General features: G+C 41.6%; 1 protein-coding gene across 1 annotated transcript in view; it reads right to left on the bottom strand.

Moving 5' to 3' along the window:
- ALKBH1 (alkB homolog 1, histone H2A dioxygenase) overlaps positions 1-17277 on the bottom strand; it is a 32690-nt gene extending 15413 nt beyond the window's left edge. Inside the window, exons 1-3 of the mRNA XM_060097984.1 lie at positions 17080-17277; positions 14732-14840; positions 10199-10361 (exon numbers count right to left, since the gene is read on the bottom strand). Of these exons, the coding sequence (XP_059953967.1) occupies positions 10199-10361; positions 14732-14840; positions 17080-17271 (464 nt within the window). The 5' untranslated portion in view covers positions 17272-17277. The remainder of the gene's footprint in view (positions 1-10198; positions 10362-14731; positions 14841-17079) is intronic.
- Between the last annotated feature and the right edge of the window lie 26 nt (positions 17278-17303).

Here is a 17303-nt window from a genome sequence, read left to right as displayed (position 1 = left end):
ATAGAGCGGGATAGGTCCAGGATGCAAAAGAAGTCAGAGAAGAGCCATACTTTCACAAGCATTAAGCCCAGTCCTCATAACAAAAAGGAAAAAAAAAAGCTTAAAGACGCTTAGTGAAAGAAGAGTTGTGATCACTGAGTGTGCCATTTTGAGGTGAAAGTGTGTGTGTGTGTGTGTGCGCGTGTGTGCGTGTGCGCGCGCGCGTGCTGTGTTAGACCCAGGTAGGTATGAGATTCTATCCCTTATTTCATATCCTCATCTGAGAACTTGACTTCCATTCTTGCCTTTGTATAGAATTTCTGGAAGGAAAAGTAGCAACAATTGTTGTAACACTTGCCTTCAATATGTGAGAGAAGGACTGGCCAGTGCTAGACATTTCTTGTCTTAGTACCACTTAGGGACCTTTCTGGTCCCCACGGGCCTCGTGGGTAACAAAGATTCCAAAAAATTCACCTGAACATTGTGAATAGTGTAAGGCCCAAACCAAGTTTCACATGCTCCCAGATCTTTTTCAAACAGAAAATACTGAGGGATTAATGAAAGGATGGGTGGGCTGCTCTTTTTTTGTACCTGATTTGTCCAAAAAAAGAAGCCAAGAAGGCTCAGTGCCAGTGGAGCCACTTATCCACCCTAACGAATGCAGGGAATATGTTGGCACCTAACCTAACTTTAAATCTTCACCCAATTATCCAAAAGAGTGTTTTCAAGCAGGTGTGACTATTGGTTCTCACTGCGAACAGAAACATGCTGCCCCTCCAGGCACTAGCTGGAGGATGATGGATGGGTGGGCTGGCACCTTCTCCCCCTGGTGAATGTGCCCACCCAGCACTTCGCTCACTTTCTGTCAGGGGTAAAATCTTAATGTAAGCGTTGGCATTTCTTTCAGCAATCTCATCCTATACTATAGCACTGCTTTCAACTGAACCCTAACTGGGTGGAAACGAACTCCTGTCCTGCTTGTCCACTCTCTATGCAGTGGGTAAGCATTGGTATTTTCTTTTCTTTCTTGCCTCAAGGGACAGTAGTGAACCATTGTGAAAGCAAAACTACTCACTCAGGACAGAAGTCTGAAGGTTGTTTATGACAGAAAACCTTCAAAATCCTATTGCAGGTATTGCTTTTTCAATCATTTTTAAAGATTTAGGGATTGAGTCTTTCACAACTCTGAATATTTCCCTCCACGACTACAGCTTTCTGTCCTTCTTCCTTTCCTAGTCTCTCATTTCCATTAAACCTAAAGTTCCATCTCCTGTCCCTAGAACTCCATTTTTTCAGTCTTTGAGTGCTTCCAGTTCTGTTTCCCTTCTCAACCTGAATCTCTCAGTCAGTCAGCGCAAATGGACATCCAACTCTACCTTAACACTCTTTTGCTATCTTGCAAATGTTAGCCTTATCTAATCTTCTACCTTCTGTTCTAAACTTTCACCATTTACCCCAAGTCCTCAGTCCTGCTCTTACTCCCTTCCAGGACAAGGAGACTACAGAGGCCTGATCAAGTGATCCAGTTACTGATTTCAACTTTCCTCCCCTACACCTCTAAACTTTTTGAAATCCTTACTCTGTCCTTCCTTCCTGGTTTCAGCAGTGGTCTTACTTCTTTTCATTAAGGCCAATTCTCCACCTATACTATCTCCCATTTCCCTGATGTGGCCTCTGAGGCCCTTCTCCATTATCATCTTTCTTCTCATATTTTCAACTCTTCCTGTGTACTTGTTTCTTCCTCTTCATCTACAAAAATGTTCAACATTTCCACATACTTGAGAAAACATCTTTTCAACTTGACCTCTTACTCGGGTACCCTATATGTCCTGCCTCCCTCTGCTCCACATCACTTCTTCTCTTCACAATTAAACGTTCCTAAAAGGACTCAATATTTGCCGCCCCCCTCCCTCCTCTGAGATCTGACTTTTGCTTACACCGCTCCACCAAAACTAGTTTAGTTTCAATTATACCATTTAATTGTCAAATCCCAGGCCTACAGACATGGTTGGTCCTTCTCTTATTTTGGAAACACTTCCCTGCCTTGGCTTCTAATAGTACTTTTTTTCCCACCCAGAGCTGATGCTTCCTAGGGCCAATCGCCTTCTTTTCTCTGTATGTTTTCCATAAACAAACAAAAAAACACATTATTCCCACTGTTTGCTTCACTATGGCCTTCATGTGTAACTCCCACATCTATCTATCTATTTCTCTCCCTCTCTATCATTATGCTCCTAAGTTCAGTTCCATATTTCCAAAGGCATACTAGACATTTCCATGTGGATACTCCACAGGCATTTAAAAAACAATAAGCCCCAAACTACACTAAGGATCACCTCTGCTCATTCTCCTCTTCCTCCAAACCTTATTTCCATTAAATCTTAGTATATAATGTTCCACTGAGGAACACGGAGGTGTAGGTATGTTTTTGAGATAATGATTTTGTTTTCTTTGGATATAGACTGCGAAGTGGAATTGCTGGATCATATGGTAGTTCTATTTTTTAATTTTCTGAGAAACTTCCATACTGTTTTGCATAAATAAATAATTACAGCATTATTTACAACAGCCAAGACATGGAAACAACCTAAGTATCCAACGACAGATGAATAAAGGAAATGTGATACACACACAGTAGAATATTATTCAGCCATAAAAAGGGAAATCCTGCCATTTGTGACAACTTGGATGAAACTTGATGGCATTATGCTAAATGGAATAAATCAGAGAAAGAAAAATGATCACACTTTTATGTGAACTCTAAAAAATCTGAAATAGAACAGACTCGTGGTTGCCAGAGGCGGGGGTGGTGTGTCTGTGTGTGTGTGTGAGAGAGAAAGTGAGAGAGAGAGAGAAATGGGTAAAGGTGGTCAAAAGATAAAAACTTGTCATTGTAAGAGAAGTAAGTTTTGGGGGTGTAAAGTACAGCATGGTGACTATAGTTAACACTGTATACTAGAAAGTTGCTAAGAGAGTAGATCTTAAAAGTTCTTATCACAAGAAAAATAATTTGTAATGATGTGAGGTGACTGACGTGAATGAAATTTATTGTGATAACCATCTGGAATATATACACGTATGAAATCATGCCATACACCCTGGACTAACACACTGTTATGTGTCAATTACCTCAATAAACCTGGGGGAACCCCCACAACTGAAGTGTAAACCTGCCTGTCACTTAGAAATCTGTGCATAATCCTTAACTACTTCTCTGTCACTTTTCATAATCTCTTGGTTCCCAAGCCCTATACACAATGTCTTTTCCAGGCCTTTTATCATCTTTTGCGTGGGTTATTAAGCTAAATTCTTTCTTTTTTTGGCCGCACGGCGCAGCATGCAGGATCTTAGCTCTCCAACCAGGGACTGAACCCGCACCCCCTGCAGTGGAAGCACGGAGTCTTAACCACTGGACCGCCAGGGAAGTCCCTTAAGCTAAATTCTTTTTTTTTTTTTTTTGCGGTACACGGGCCTCTCACTGCTGTGGCCTCTCCTGTTGCGGAGCACAGGCTCCAGACGCGCAGGCTCAGTGGCCATGGCTCACGGACCCAGCCGCTCCGTGGCATGTGGGATCTTCCCGGACCGGGGCACAAACCCGTGTCCCCTGCATTGGCAGGCGGACCCTCAACCACTGCGCCACCAGGGAAGCCCAAGCTAAATTCTTAATTGTGCTTTTTGCAATGACTAAATTTTCAATCCATTTTCCTCACTGCCACAAGAATTATCTCTCTAAAGTGAAAAATCTATTACTAATCTTGATGAATTCTTCCTGTTTATAAGGACAAAGTCCACATTTTCCTATTGTGAAATAAAATTTGTTTTATGGCAAGACGAGATAAATTCTTTCATTCATTCATTCACTCATTCACTGCACCGCGCTTTTTGTGAGATCTTAGTTCCTTGACCAGGGGCTGAACCCGGGCCCTTGGCAGTGACAGTATGGAGTCTTAACCATTGGCCTGCCAGGGAACTCCCAAGACAAGAAAAATTTAAACATAAAAAAATCTTCTCTGCCCTTTGGCTCCCTCTCTTCTCCTTACTGTGCATTGTGTATCTGCATTATGCATCGAGCAAACCTCCCCCCATTGGCAGAAATACCTGCTCATGTAAAGAGCAACATTCTCTTAGCAACAAGACAACTACTTAAAAGATAATGTTCCTTCTTGATCTTGTAAAGGGATGCTTAGATCTGGATTGTGTAAACTGTCAATAATCCATCACTTAATATACAACTCTCTGTGTCAAAAAAATTATATAACTGTGCCTTGACTTCTAATGGCTGAACAGTTCTTGGAGCTTTCTGACATGCTGTTCCCAGGTAATAATCCTCAATTTGGCTCAAATAAAATTTTTCCATTTCTTTCTTAGATCGATTAATTAATTTTTTGTCCACACTATATGGTATGCAAACCCCCTTATAATCCGGCACGAACCTTTCTACTTTCATCTTCAAAGATTTCCTACAAGGTATCCTACCCTCCTTCTTTCATGGCTATGTTTTCAACCATACAATTTTCTTTTTTTTTTTTTTTTCTTTTTTTTTTTTTTTCTTTTTTTTTGCGGTATGCGGGCCTCTCACTGTTGTGGCCTCCCCCGTTGCGGAGCACAGACTCCGGACGCGCAGGCTCCGGACACGCAGGCTCAGCGGCCATGGCTCACGGGCCCAGCCGCTCCGCGGCATATGGGATCCTCCCAGACCGGGGCACGAACCCGTATCCCCTGCATCGGCAGGCAGACTCTCAACCACTTGCGCCACCAGGGAGGCCCCCCAACCATACAATTTTCTACTGAAATGCTCTCTCCTCTCCTACTCTACTCTCTGCATAGCAGATTTTTCTAACTTGCTTTTCCACACAGTTTAAACTTAAGGGAAATCTTTATCCTCGACTCAGTCTCTCCCTCTACTGTGCCCATACAGCACCTTGCAACTTCCTCTATTAAAGAATACAGCTTTAGTGCTGTAAATACCTTATGAAAGCACCTGAATTCCTCCTTTAATAGTCCCTTCCTCAAAGACATGTAATGAGTTTTATATCATGTTAGCACCAAATATTTCCTAAAGCACAAATGTACATTATTTAATTAATGAAAATAAGATGGAAAGGTATTGTACTGTACAGTTTTTAATTGATGATTCTCAAGTTCAGCATTATGCTTTTATTGGGCTAATAGAGAAGATATCAATTTAGTTAAAATTAGTATTTACTGAACACCTTCTAATATATACTAAGAATTGTGGTTGGCGCCAAGGCTACAAGAATTTCAAGGTCTGGGGGCAGGGATGGGGCAGGGCAGGTAGTAGGAAGGAGAAGGGGGCAGATGACAGGATTCACTACAATAAATGCTGTAACAGCATCATAAACAAAGTCTTAAAGAAACAGAAAGGGGAAGGAATTAATTCTGCTTCCACATTGAAAATATCAATGGAAAAAAGCATACATACAAAAATGGATACAAAGCACTTCATAAGCTAACTTATGGAATAAATAAAGCTAAGTTGCTTTATTTAAATGTATATTTTCCCTTGCCTTATTCTTTAAAGTTATTTTTGAATAGATAATACATTCACACAATTCAAAAGGAATAAAAAGTATCCATTAACTAAGTAATTCTACAAATATTTATTTAGTAACTACCATGCACTGAAGAATAAAAACACAGGGCGAAGGGATAAAGAGGACGGGAAACAGGGGCTATTTTTAAGTGAATAAAGGAATCAGCTCATAAAATGACATCAGAACAGCTTGTACAAAGAATCTGAGCATGCCTGATGTGTTTAAGGAACAGAATGGAAGCCAGTAATGCAGGAGAATAAATGAAAAGGAATAGGAGATGAGGTGGGAGAGCCAGATCATCTAGGCCTCATGGCCTTGATAAAGACGTTTGATTTTATTCTAAGTGTGATGGGGCTGTAAACAAAGAATCTGACTGGCCTTTGTCCTTGGTTCTTCACAGCAAGGTTTTAAACCCTTGGAACTTCTGGGAGGGATAGGAGTATCTGTTATTCACTGTGGACCCTAAGACCACACCTGAGTTTATGCTAAAAAGATGACTCAGGATGTGGGTTTGTTAAGCTAGAAAGACCAATGTCAACTTACAGGGTTTAGGCTTTAAGTGATATTAGCATGACCTACTGGATAGGGGGAGGGCTAGAGACTGAGTTCAAGCATGCAGCCAATGAGTCAATCAGTCATGTTCAAGTAGTGAAATCCCGATAAAGCTGTGAACACTAGGCCTTGGGAGAGCTTCCTGGGAGGGCTACATGCCCTGATTCCATGGGAAGAGGACATGGAAGCTCTGTATTCAGGACCCTCCTAGACATCACCCTACAGATCTCTTCATTGGATGGCCCTGATCTGTATCCTTTATAGTGAAATTATAATCATAAGTATAATGCTTTCTTGAGTTTTATGAGTTGTTCTAGTGAGTTAATGAACCTGAGGAGGTCATGGGAATTCCCCTGAATTTGTAACCAGTTGTTAAGAAGTGTGTACAGCCTGGGGCCCTCCCAAACTTGTAGGTGGTGTCTGAAGTGAGGGTAATTTGGTTAAGGACCACACCCTTAACTTGTGATGTCTGTGCTGACTCTGGATGGTTTGCATTAGAATTGAACTGCAGTATTGCACATTAGAAACTATAAAAGAAATGACACAATTTCTATACTCTGTATAAAACAGACTGAAGAGGCACAAGAGCAGACACAGGGGGACTCGTTAGGAGGCTACTGCAGTAAATGAGGGTGGCTTAGACTACAGTGGTTGTGATGGAGATGCTGAGGAATGATTTTGTTTATTACAACTGTAGACCCTACTGTATTTGCTGGAGGGTTGGAGTTAGGATTTTTTTAATGGCTGTATAGTGGCTGCATTCTACTGCTGGGGTCTGTCATGCTTGATTTATCTGATCTTCTTCTGACAGACACCTGTTTCTCATTTTCCCCCCATTACAAACAATGCTGCAATAAAGATGCTTACACCTAACTATAGTACGCTTGTGCGAGAATCTCTAGCTACACTATTCACTAACAATAGACTTTGAACAAAACATAGAATTGAGGTGCCCTAATATTGTGAACAAACTATTTTTGCTAATATGTTCCAAATATTCCTGCATTTCCTACTTAAAAGTTTCTTCCTCCCTGACCACAGAAACCTAGAAAGTTAAAATTGAAAGGATTCTTAGAGGTCCTCTAGTTCAGTGGTTCTCAATGTGGATGTCATGGTAGATAATCAGAATCTCTAGGGAAATCTTTTGAACCACAGACCCTCTCCCTTTCTGATATGCTCTGGGACAGTGGGAGAACGGGCATGTACTGTCTAGGTGACTCTGACCGTGATTCAGCCACCTTGAATGGCTTATCCAGCCCAATCCCTTTGTTTCCCAGATGAGGAAACTGAAACGCACATTCTATACAGTGACAGAAGGAGAACTAGTCCTTCATCGATTTTCAGTGCTGCCAGCAATGTCTGAGCATATCAATTTCTTCCAACCCTTGACAACAGAAGGTATGACCAAAGCATTTTTCATTTTTGCTAATTTATTAGACCAAAAAAAAGGTATCTCACCACTGTTTACAGGATGATTTATTAAAGAGATTCATCTGAGCTATTACAGAAGATGACAACTGGGATTTCTACAGAGTCATTGTCAGAAACAAAAAAATCAATTACTTGAAAACACAGGCTGGCTTAGTAACAAACTCTAACCTCTCTGACTAATTTCACTCAGCCATGATCTTCCTTTACTTTGCTCTCAGTTCTACAGAAGACATACTTGAGAACAGGATTTTCCTTACTGCTCTTGTCTATAACATAACCTACAGACCAAGAGGGTTTTAAAGAAAAACCAATGCATTTAATTTTCATTTTCCTTTCAACTTAAGAAAATCGTCTATTTCCCTGCTAGAATTAACATGACATAGTTTCTGAAAACTATACCATTAGAGCCACTTAAGTTCAAACAGACCACACAAAGCTGGTATAATGGTTTTAACAGGATGTTCTAAGGATTTCTCACATATTATCTTGTTTAATCCTCACACTATTAAATGAGGAAAAGACTACTCTGAGGTACAGAAAGGTTAAGAAACTGCTTAAGTTAACAAAGCTAGTAAGTGGCAGAGCTGGGATTTGAACCCAGGCAATCTGACTCTAGAACTAGTACTTTACATCACTGAACTCTTTACAATCTGGCCCTAACCTACCTTTCCGGTGTCATCTCTTGCCAATTCTATTCATGACTTCCAGGAAGCATCTCCCATCATCTATCTTCAATCTAGCCACTTGAGTGACCATACTCATAACCTTATAAACGCTATCCCTGTACCTGCCAAATTGTATTTAATTATGTTTACATGTCTCTGTTCTCGACTAACCTATAAACTGCTTGAAGGCAGGAAGTGTGTCTTTTTGGTCTTGAATCTCTAACACACAAGCACAGTTATCTGACACAGCAGAAACTCAACAGATGTTTGTTGACTGAACACATGAATGTACATATTCTGTGCTCCTAACTCACAGAACAAGTTACTCTGTCTTGGGCTTCCCTGGTGGAGCAGTGGTTGAGTCCGCCTATTGATGCAGGGGACACGGGTTCGTGCCCCGGTCCGGGAAGATCCCACATGCCATGGAGAGGCTAGGCCCGTGAGCCATGGCCGCTGAGCCTGCGCGTCTGGAGCCTGTGCTCCACAATGGGAGAGGCCACAACAGTGAGAGGCCCGCGTACCGCAAAAAAAAAAAAAGTTACTCTGTCTTTGCTCAGGCTGCTTTCTCTACCGACAACAGCCTTCTTACTTTTCTGACTGGCAAACTCCTAATCATTTTTGAAGACTCATTTCAAATGGACAGAGAAAAAAAAGGATAATGGGCCCAATTAAAAAGTCATTTTTCCTTGACACCTCCTTCTTGCCTGGAAGAATTATTTCTTCCTCTGGCCCCCACTGCATTTTCCTAAACACCTATCATAGCAGTTTCTGAGCTCTATTATTTTATTCCTTTTGATACTGAGTTCCTGCTGTAGACTATGCACTCCTGAGTGCATGGACAGTGCCCTGTTTATCTTTTTATCTCCAGTGCTTAGCATCACACCTGGTACATAACTGACCCTCAAAAAATATTTGTAGGGGCTTCCCTGGTGGCACGGTGGTTAAGAATCTGCCTGCCAATGCAAGGGACACAGGTTCGAGCCCTGGTCCGAGAAGATCCCACAGGCCACAGAGCAACTAAGCCTGTGCACCACAACTACTGAGCCTGTGCTCTAGAGCCTGCAAGCCACAACTACTGAGCCCATATGCCACAACTACTGAAGCCTGTGCGCCTGGAGCCCGTGCTCTGCAACAAGAGAAGTCACTGCAATGAGAAGCCCGCGCGCCGCAACGAAGAGAAGCCCCTGCTCGCGACAACTGGAGAAAGCCTGTGCGCAGCAATGAAGACCCAACGAAGACAAAAAATAACTAAATAAATACAAACAATAGTAAAATAAAAATAAATAAATAAAATATATCTGTAGAATGAATGAAATGCTGAAACAACATTAAGGTACAAGGACTAGTTTCCATGAACAACAGCTGACCTACCGTAAAACAGGGAGTAACACTGACTTCATCTAGGAGAGTAGTGCTTTCAGCGTTACTTTCTTCAGGATACCGTAAGCCTTCAAAAAAGACTTTTGAAGTCTTTTCTACTTTAGGTAGAAAAAAGGGCTGAAGCCCAATGAAAATGGATCATCTGGGCTTCCCTGGTGGCACAGTGGTTGAGAGTCCGCCTGCCAATGCAGGCAACACGGGTTCGTGCCCCGGTCTGGGAAGATCCCACATGCCGCGGAGCGGCTGGGCCCGTGAGCCATGGCCGCTGAGCCTGCGCGTCCGGAGCCTGTGCTCCGCAATGGGAGAGGCCACAGCAGTGAGAGACCCACATACCGCAAAAAAAAAAAAAAAAAAAAAAAAAAAAGAAAATGGATCATCCGATGATTAATGAGAATGAACTTGATATCTAAGATATGATAAGCAAATCTTTAAAGTGGACCTCAATTTAATGTAACTGTGAAGGTGTCTGTCCAAATGTTCCTGGGGGAAAGAATATAACTGTGCTGTATTTGAGTGGAAATAAGGAAAAATAAATATGTTAGTAACTTTCACTGAACTATTATAGAGTAGTTCCTTTAAAGATCTGTGATGACGTGAGCTGAATACGAATGCTTTATTGTGACTGGTAAGACTTACCTTAGAAACTCTTTGCTCTGTTCCCACAAATCTTGGGTCTCTTCTTTAGTCATATGTTTGTCCAGGTTACATACATTAGGTTTCTGAGAATATAACTTAAGGCACTGCTTCACCCAGTGCCACTGGTAACCTGGGAGGAAGGGGTTTGGGATAAAAATAAATCCTATACAAAAGATGGATGAGAAAAAAAGAAGAGGAGGAAATCCTCCATCAGTTAATCAGATCATGTATTTTTGTTGACATCCTTATACCCATTACATTATTATTTGTTCCGTGTCTCCTTTTGCTAAGGCTTCCAGTGGCTTCCACACATAAGCGTATATTCTCATTCCTATTCTCTAATTTCAGAGGAAGAGGAGTTCCTTCAAGTTAATAAAAAGCTGTTTTGATGATGAATGTTAGACATCTACCACTATGCAATTATCTCTAGTTTTTTTGGTTATCCTCAAGAGAAACAAATATTACACAATTATCAATTGTGTTATTCCAAAGCCAACTTCAGAACTGAAACTGACAAGTCACCTCTCAAATTTCACCAGGTATCATTTAGAGGTGGAAACTGCTTCCTGCAGTTACTACTTTTGTGATATCTCAGTGTTGCCTTTTTTGTTTTCTAATATCTGGCTAATGATTTTTTTATATAAAATCATTTGTTAAAATAATTGGTGTGATTTCTGCTTCCTTTGAACTTTGACTACTATAACAGGGAAGAAAGGTGGTATAGACTTCTGCTCAGTATGCAAATACCTAACCATTTCTCCTCTGTAAAAGACAAATAACAATACTTAACTGGAATTCTATGCATGGTTAAGGATTCAGTCATCAAACATTCAACAAACAGGGCCTCCCTGGTGGCTCAGTGGTTGAGAGTCCGCCTGCCGATGCAGGGGACACGGGTTCGTGCCCCGGTCCAGGAAGATCCCACATGTCGCGGAGCGGCTGGGCCCGTGAGCCATGGCCACTGACCCTGTGCGTCCGGAGCCTGTGCTCCGCAACAGGAGAGACCACAACAGTGAGAGGCCCACGTACCACACACACACTAAATAAATAAATAAATAAATCAACAAACATACACTATATCTACTTTCTTAAGAATCAGAGATAAAGAGATGAAAAACTTTGTCCTAAGTACCTGGAGATAGAACAGTAAAGATGGTTATACAGATAATGCCTTTAGAAGTCTGGCTGTGAAAGGAAACAAAGGCTGAGGAGTAGTCACAGAAGAATAAGGGGGGAGTATCGTTTTTAGGGTTTGGAAAGACCTAAGCATGCTTACATGAGCAAAGAGCCAGCAGAAAGGAACTGGTTGAAAACAGAAGAGAAAAAAGGAACACAGCAAGGTCTTGAAAGCTGGAAGGGGTAAAAGAAGGTGGGATTAAAGGGTGAAGGGAGTGGTTTTGAACAGAAGCAATCCCTTTTCCTCTAAAATTGGAGGACAGGAATGGACATTCACTTATAAGTGTGGAGGCCACTTCTGCATGTCATGTATTAGTCAAATTCTCCAAGTAATTTTAGGAGTAACAGGACTGTCAATATTTTTTTTTTTTTTTTTTGCGGTATGCGGGCCTCTCACTGCTGTGGCCTCCCCCTCTGCGGAGCACAGGCTCCGGACGCGCAGGCTCCGGACGCGCAGGCTCAGCGGCCATGGCTCACGGGCCCAGCCGCTCCGCGGCATATGGGATCCTCCCAGACCGGGGCACGAACCCGCATCCCCTGCATCGGCAGGCGGACTCTCAACCACTTGCGCCACCAGGGAGGCCCTGTCAATATTTTTATTTATTTATTTTTTTTTTGCGGTATGCGGGCCTCTCACTGCTGTGGCCTCCCCCGCTGCGGAGCACAGGCTCCGGACGCGCAGGCTCCGGACGCGCAGGCTCAGCGGCCATGGCTCACGGGCCCAGCCGCTCTGCGGCATATGGGATCCTCCCAGACCGGGGCACGAACCCGTATCCCCTGCATCGGCAGGCGGACTCTCAACCACTTGCGCCACCAGGGAGGCCCCCTGTCAATATTTTTAAAGAAAAAAAATATGAAAAAAATTTCCAATAACCTACTGTCTGCTATCACCACTTTTTCACAAAATAAGAGTATTATAATACCCACAAAGATATCACATCAAAGGAAGAATACTTATGATCTCATTCAAGTTTGAACAGTGACAGGAAACTGAATACTTTTATAGGCAGTCCATTCCAGACAACTGTTGTCTTCCTTTTATGGAGTTAAAATTTGCCTCTTTTTAATTTTTCATGCATTGGTCTCAGGTCCTGACCCATACAGCAACCCCAAATCAGCTGTCAACTCTTCTTGATAAATGCCTCTAACTCTGTAGCTAACATTTACTGAGCATTTACTATGTGCAAGGCACTGACCTAAGTACTTTACATGTACACTCACATTTAATCCTAACCTTATGAAGTGGGTACTATCTTTAGACACATTTTACATATGCGGAAACTGAGGCCAAGAGAGATTAAGAAACTTGCCCAAGATCATACAGTAGGAAGTGATAGAACCAGGACATGCAGCCATGTAGTCTGGTGTCAGACCTTAATCACTAGTATGCATTGCTTCCCACCCCTTCTCGTGTACAACAAATTTTCAAATGTTTGATGCTGTCATGTTCCCACTCAAGTCTACTCTTCCCCAGGCTCAGCTTCTGGTCTTCAGACCCATCACCTTCCTGCTCACTCTTGTAAGGACAGCTTGTGGTATACTCAGGTGTCTTCAGAATAAGCAGGATCCGGCAGTAAACATAATCCTTCTGATCAGGTCAGAGTAAGAGGAGACTCCCTTCCTATGTTCTGGACATTGTACTTCAATTAAATGCAGCTTACAATGGCAGGAAACATAACATAATGAGGTACCAACTCAAATGACGTGGCTTAAGTGTGAAGTCCTAGGAAACCTCAAATAGCAAGTACAATCATACCTCAGAGATACTGCGACTTTGGCTCTAGACCACGGCAATAAAGCAAATATTGCAAGTCACATGAATTTTCTGTTTCCCAGTGCATATAAAACTTATACTTATGCTCTACTGTACTCTATTAACTGTGCAATAGCATTATGTCCAAAAAAACAATGAACACACTTTAATTTTAAAATTTAACTTATTTATTTTAATTATATAAAATAATGCTGAAAATGCTAACCATCAGCTGAGCCTTTACTGAGTTGTAACTTTTTTGCTGGTGGAGGGTTTGAAATATTACGAGAATTATCAAAATGTGACAGAGACACAAAGTGAGCAAATGCTATTGGAAAAATGGCACTGACAGACTTGCTTAATGCAGCGTTGCCAAAAACCTTCAGTTTGTAAAAAAGAAAAACAAACGAAAAACAGTATCTGTGAAGCACAATAAAATGAGGTATACTCCAATCTGGACAACAGAAAACTCAAGTGGGATTGATAACTTTGTAGTCTGAACAATCTGTTAAGGGAGGAAGGCACAGCAACAGAAACATGGCCATGAAAACAGGAGCAAGGCCTGAAAGGTAAAGGGCAGCATTCAAGAACAAAACGTGCACAAAACACTACTGGTGATGTATGCTCCTCATTTACTCAAACTCGTGAAGAGCAATGCTTTCATATATAAAAGCCACCATTCAACTGTTTTCTTTGTGACTTCAGACACAAAACTGGTCTTTAGTTCTTTAATATAGAACTAAAGTGCACAAGGCCTTTTATAAAAGTTTTAAAGCTGTTACCCCTTCCAATGTTATCAACATATACTTCAGTGCTGATAATGTACTAATAACTGTAACACAGACCTGGCCCTTGGTACAACGAAAATTAATTTTTTTAAAGGAATTTTTCTTCCTTTTGACCCATATTTGAAATCACAAGTGCAGTGTTAACTTTATGTCTTCTAGAAACAGGATGCAAATATAAAATCGTTTGGCCAAATAAGGCATTTACAAATTTTCTAAATCATTCATGATAATTAATCTATCAACACAATGGTCCCATGAGCCTAGAAAAAAGGTTAATAACGTTACCCACTCTTCATCATTAATTTCTCTATCTGTAAAATGAACTATCTGATATCACTAAAATTCAAAATTCTAGATTATTTAGTCTTTTAGGACTCTTGATCTCATTAACTTTAATTCTCTTTTCAAAAATTCAGCCTTGATGATAGCAACAATTTTTAAGTTGTTATGCCATTTGTGAATGTAGGGATTTTGTGACTTGAATGAACATTATGAGTTACTCTATCAATTCAAAGTGCTTCTTTTGCCAGAGTATACGTTCAGAGCTGCAGCAGGGAGCCCAGAGTCAGTGTCCTATTTTTGATTCGTACCTGGTTTGTCACTTTCTGCACTATAAGGCAGGCATCACTGACTCCTGTTCTATCCTTTGGGAATGCCAAATAAATGGAAATCTTAGACATGGCAGAATTCAGGAGGGGTTTGGGAGTGGAACATTTGTGTGTTTAGTTTTCTTCTTTGTCTATTTACTCGATTATAACTCCTCCTCCAAAATTAGACAAATGATTGATTTTGCCTTCTGAGCTCAAGTGCACTTACCAGGATAGCCTTGGAGACCGTAGGCTCTCCACTTGCTTACGGGCTGAAGTCCAGCTCTGTGCGCATCATGGTCACTGACTGAGGACACATTTAGGTGAGATTTGACCACCTGGCAGGAAGGAAACAGAAGTCAGTGGGTTAAAGCTATTTTACACATTAACTGTGAGAATCTCAAACCTCTAAAGGCATTTCTGATATGGGGCAGTTAGGAGTCATAAGTTTGGGGTACTAAACTTAGCTCTAACACTTACTTAATGCATGACTTAGATAAGTCACTTAAGTTCTTAGAACCTCAGTTTCCTCAGCTATGTACTAATAAACACAACAGAGCTATACAAAACTGAAGTAGTGATGAGAAGCAGACTGACTTTGGCCTTTAAGACTATCTTTTCCTATGATACCACACCTTTGTGATTTCTTATAGGACTCTGAATTATGAAAGGTGTTTGGTATATGGAATACCCTAAGTCACAATGCTATTTACTTCGGTTAGGGCTAACAATAATGCTCCTGAGGAACTTGTACACAGACGGTGTTTAAACAGAGCTATGAGGAACAACAGGCTGGGGAGGGTGAGTGCTCAAACCACTCAGAAAAAATGGTTCAGCAAAACATTGGGAATCCTGTTTGCTAGAAGTACAATATTTGCTCTCTTACATGGAACTTCAAAATGAAACTTGTAACTTTTTGTCTTTGTTACTTAAAAATTAAGCTTTTAAGGGGCCTATGAAGGTTTCTTTGCATTTAAGAGTATCTTATGGATGGCTCATTAAACTAGTTGAGAAATCCAATATTCAGTCACTAAAGTAACTAAGGATATTTAAAAAAAACAAACAAACTATTCTTACATTAATAATAAACTTAGGGTCTGGCTTGCCTTAGAATACCTCCAATGTTCTCTCCCCCCAAAATATGATCTATTAACTTTGCCAAGAGTGTAGATTTCCAGACAAACTACCAACAAGTGGCTGCTGTATATCCAGTCGCTATAAAGAAATGGCTATCTGAAACTCTGAGAGTCCTGACCACCTAACTCTTTCAAGTACCCAGAGAACAGAATGTTTTTATTTCAAACATTTCATAATGATTTCTTAAATAGATCATATTTAACACTGCACTGTAATTCAGCAACACCCTCAAACTGGAAAGAAGTTTGTGGACCTAACCTATCATAGTCTAAGCTGAATCAAACCTCTCAGCCTTTTAAAGTTTGTCTGCTTTCTCCCTTGTCAGACTGTTAGCCATCACTTTCTCCTCCGCTCTCATCTGATGTCTTATTAATAGCAACTTTCTTCTTCTCTAATTTGCTACTTTCAATCTGTTTTGAGCTGGAGAATGAAATACTACCCATGTTTTTATGTACTCAATAGATAGTGCATTTACTGTGTACTTACCGTTTTAGGTACTGTGCCAGATACAATGTCCCCTTCTCAGGTGGCTTACATTTTAAAATTATGTAAGCATTACGGTAAAATATGGTCAAAAGGAGTTGAATGAAAGTCTGAGGGGTTCTCCCACGAGCCAAGTACACTATTCCTGGACTTTCTGTATGTTATTTTGAGAACCCTAAGACCATCTCTGCTAACAAATGAAGTTTCTAAGAAACTGAGTTCTAGACAAATATGACGTTACTATAGCATTCCAATTTTATTGAGATCTATTACTAAGCTTGAAAAGAATGCCTCATCCAGCCATCTGTGGAAAACACCAACGGCAAATTAGGGATCTATCTTCAGTGTTAAAGCGACTGAAAAGAAACATACGTTATAGTTGTGATTCTCCCTGCGTCCCCTCCCCCTCCCCCCGTGTTTTCTTCAATTTCCACGAGAAATAATGCAGAAATAAGGTAGAAATAATGTATAGTGCTTGGATTCAGTTGCCCTTTACTTTCAACCTGGAGGGATTATCTCAGAATCTTTCAATGCCCTCTTTCTAAAAGTCCCAGAGAAGACAGGGCCTTTTATGGACAACGGCTTCTGGGAACACTCGGGTAACTGGTTTAAAGCTGTAGAACGCTACCGTAACGTCTGCGAACCCGGTTTACGGGTTTTCACACAAATCTAGGTGCAAATTCAAACGGACAGTTAATGGAAGGAATAAACACCAATTCCCAGGCATTTTTTTGACCGAGGCCGCAGCCAGGAATAGCTGCGTGGAGAAACGGTCAATGGAGCCCTTCATCGCCAAAGTGTGATACTTTCTGGGCAGTTCAACTGTGCACCCATGGAAGGCGGGGGTCGCTCAGTAACGATCAGTCTGGAAGCGAAAAGAAGTTAGGAGAACACTGAAACCTTTCCAAGAAGCGAGGCGTGGCGACGGGGAGGTGCGCGCCGCTCCTCTCTCCGTACCTTGTGGGCACCAGGCCCTGTGCCGCGGGCTGCGTGGGCTACCGAGAAGTCGATGACCCCTCCCAGGTCTACGGTCCCGGGGCGGCTCTGCCGGTAGAAGCGGAAAAGCTTCCGAAAGGCGTCCTCCCCAGGCTCCGCCGCCAGCGTTACCACAGACCCCGCGGCCGCCGCCATCTTCCCCATCTCCCCCATCTCGCTGCCCGGCCTCCTTTGACCCGGAAGCT

This window comes from Mesoplodon densirostris, chromosome 4 (genome assembly GCF_025265405.1).
Source record: "Mesoplodon densirostris isolate mMesDen1 chromosome 4, mMesDen1 primary haplotype, whole genome shotgun sequence".
NCBI classification, from domain to species: Eukaryota; Metazoa; Chordata; class Mammalia; order Artiodactyla; family Ziphiidae; genus Mesoplodon; species Mesoplodon densirostris.
Note: the sequence above shows the minus strand (reverse complement) of the source record. Positions and strands in the feature narration are given on the sequence as shown.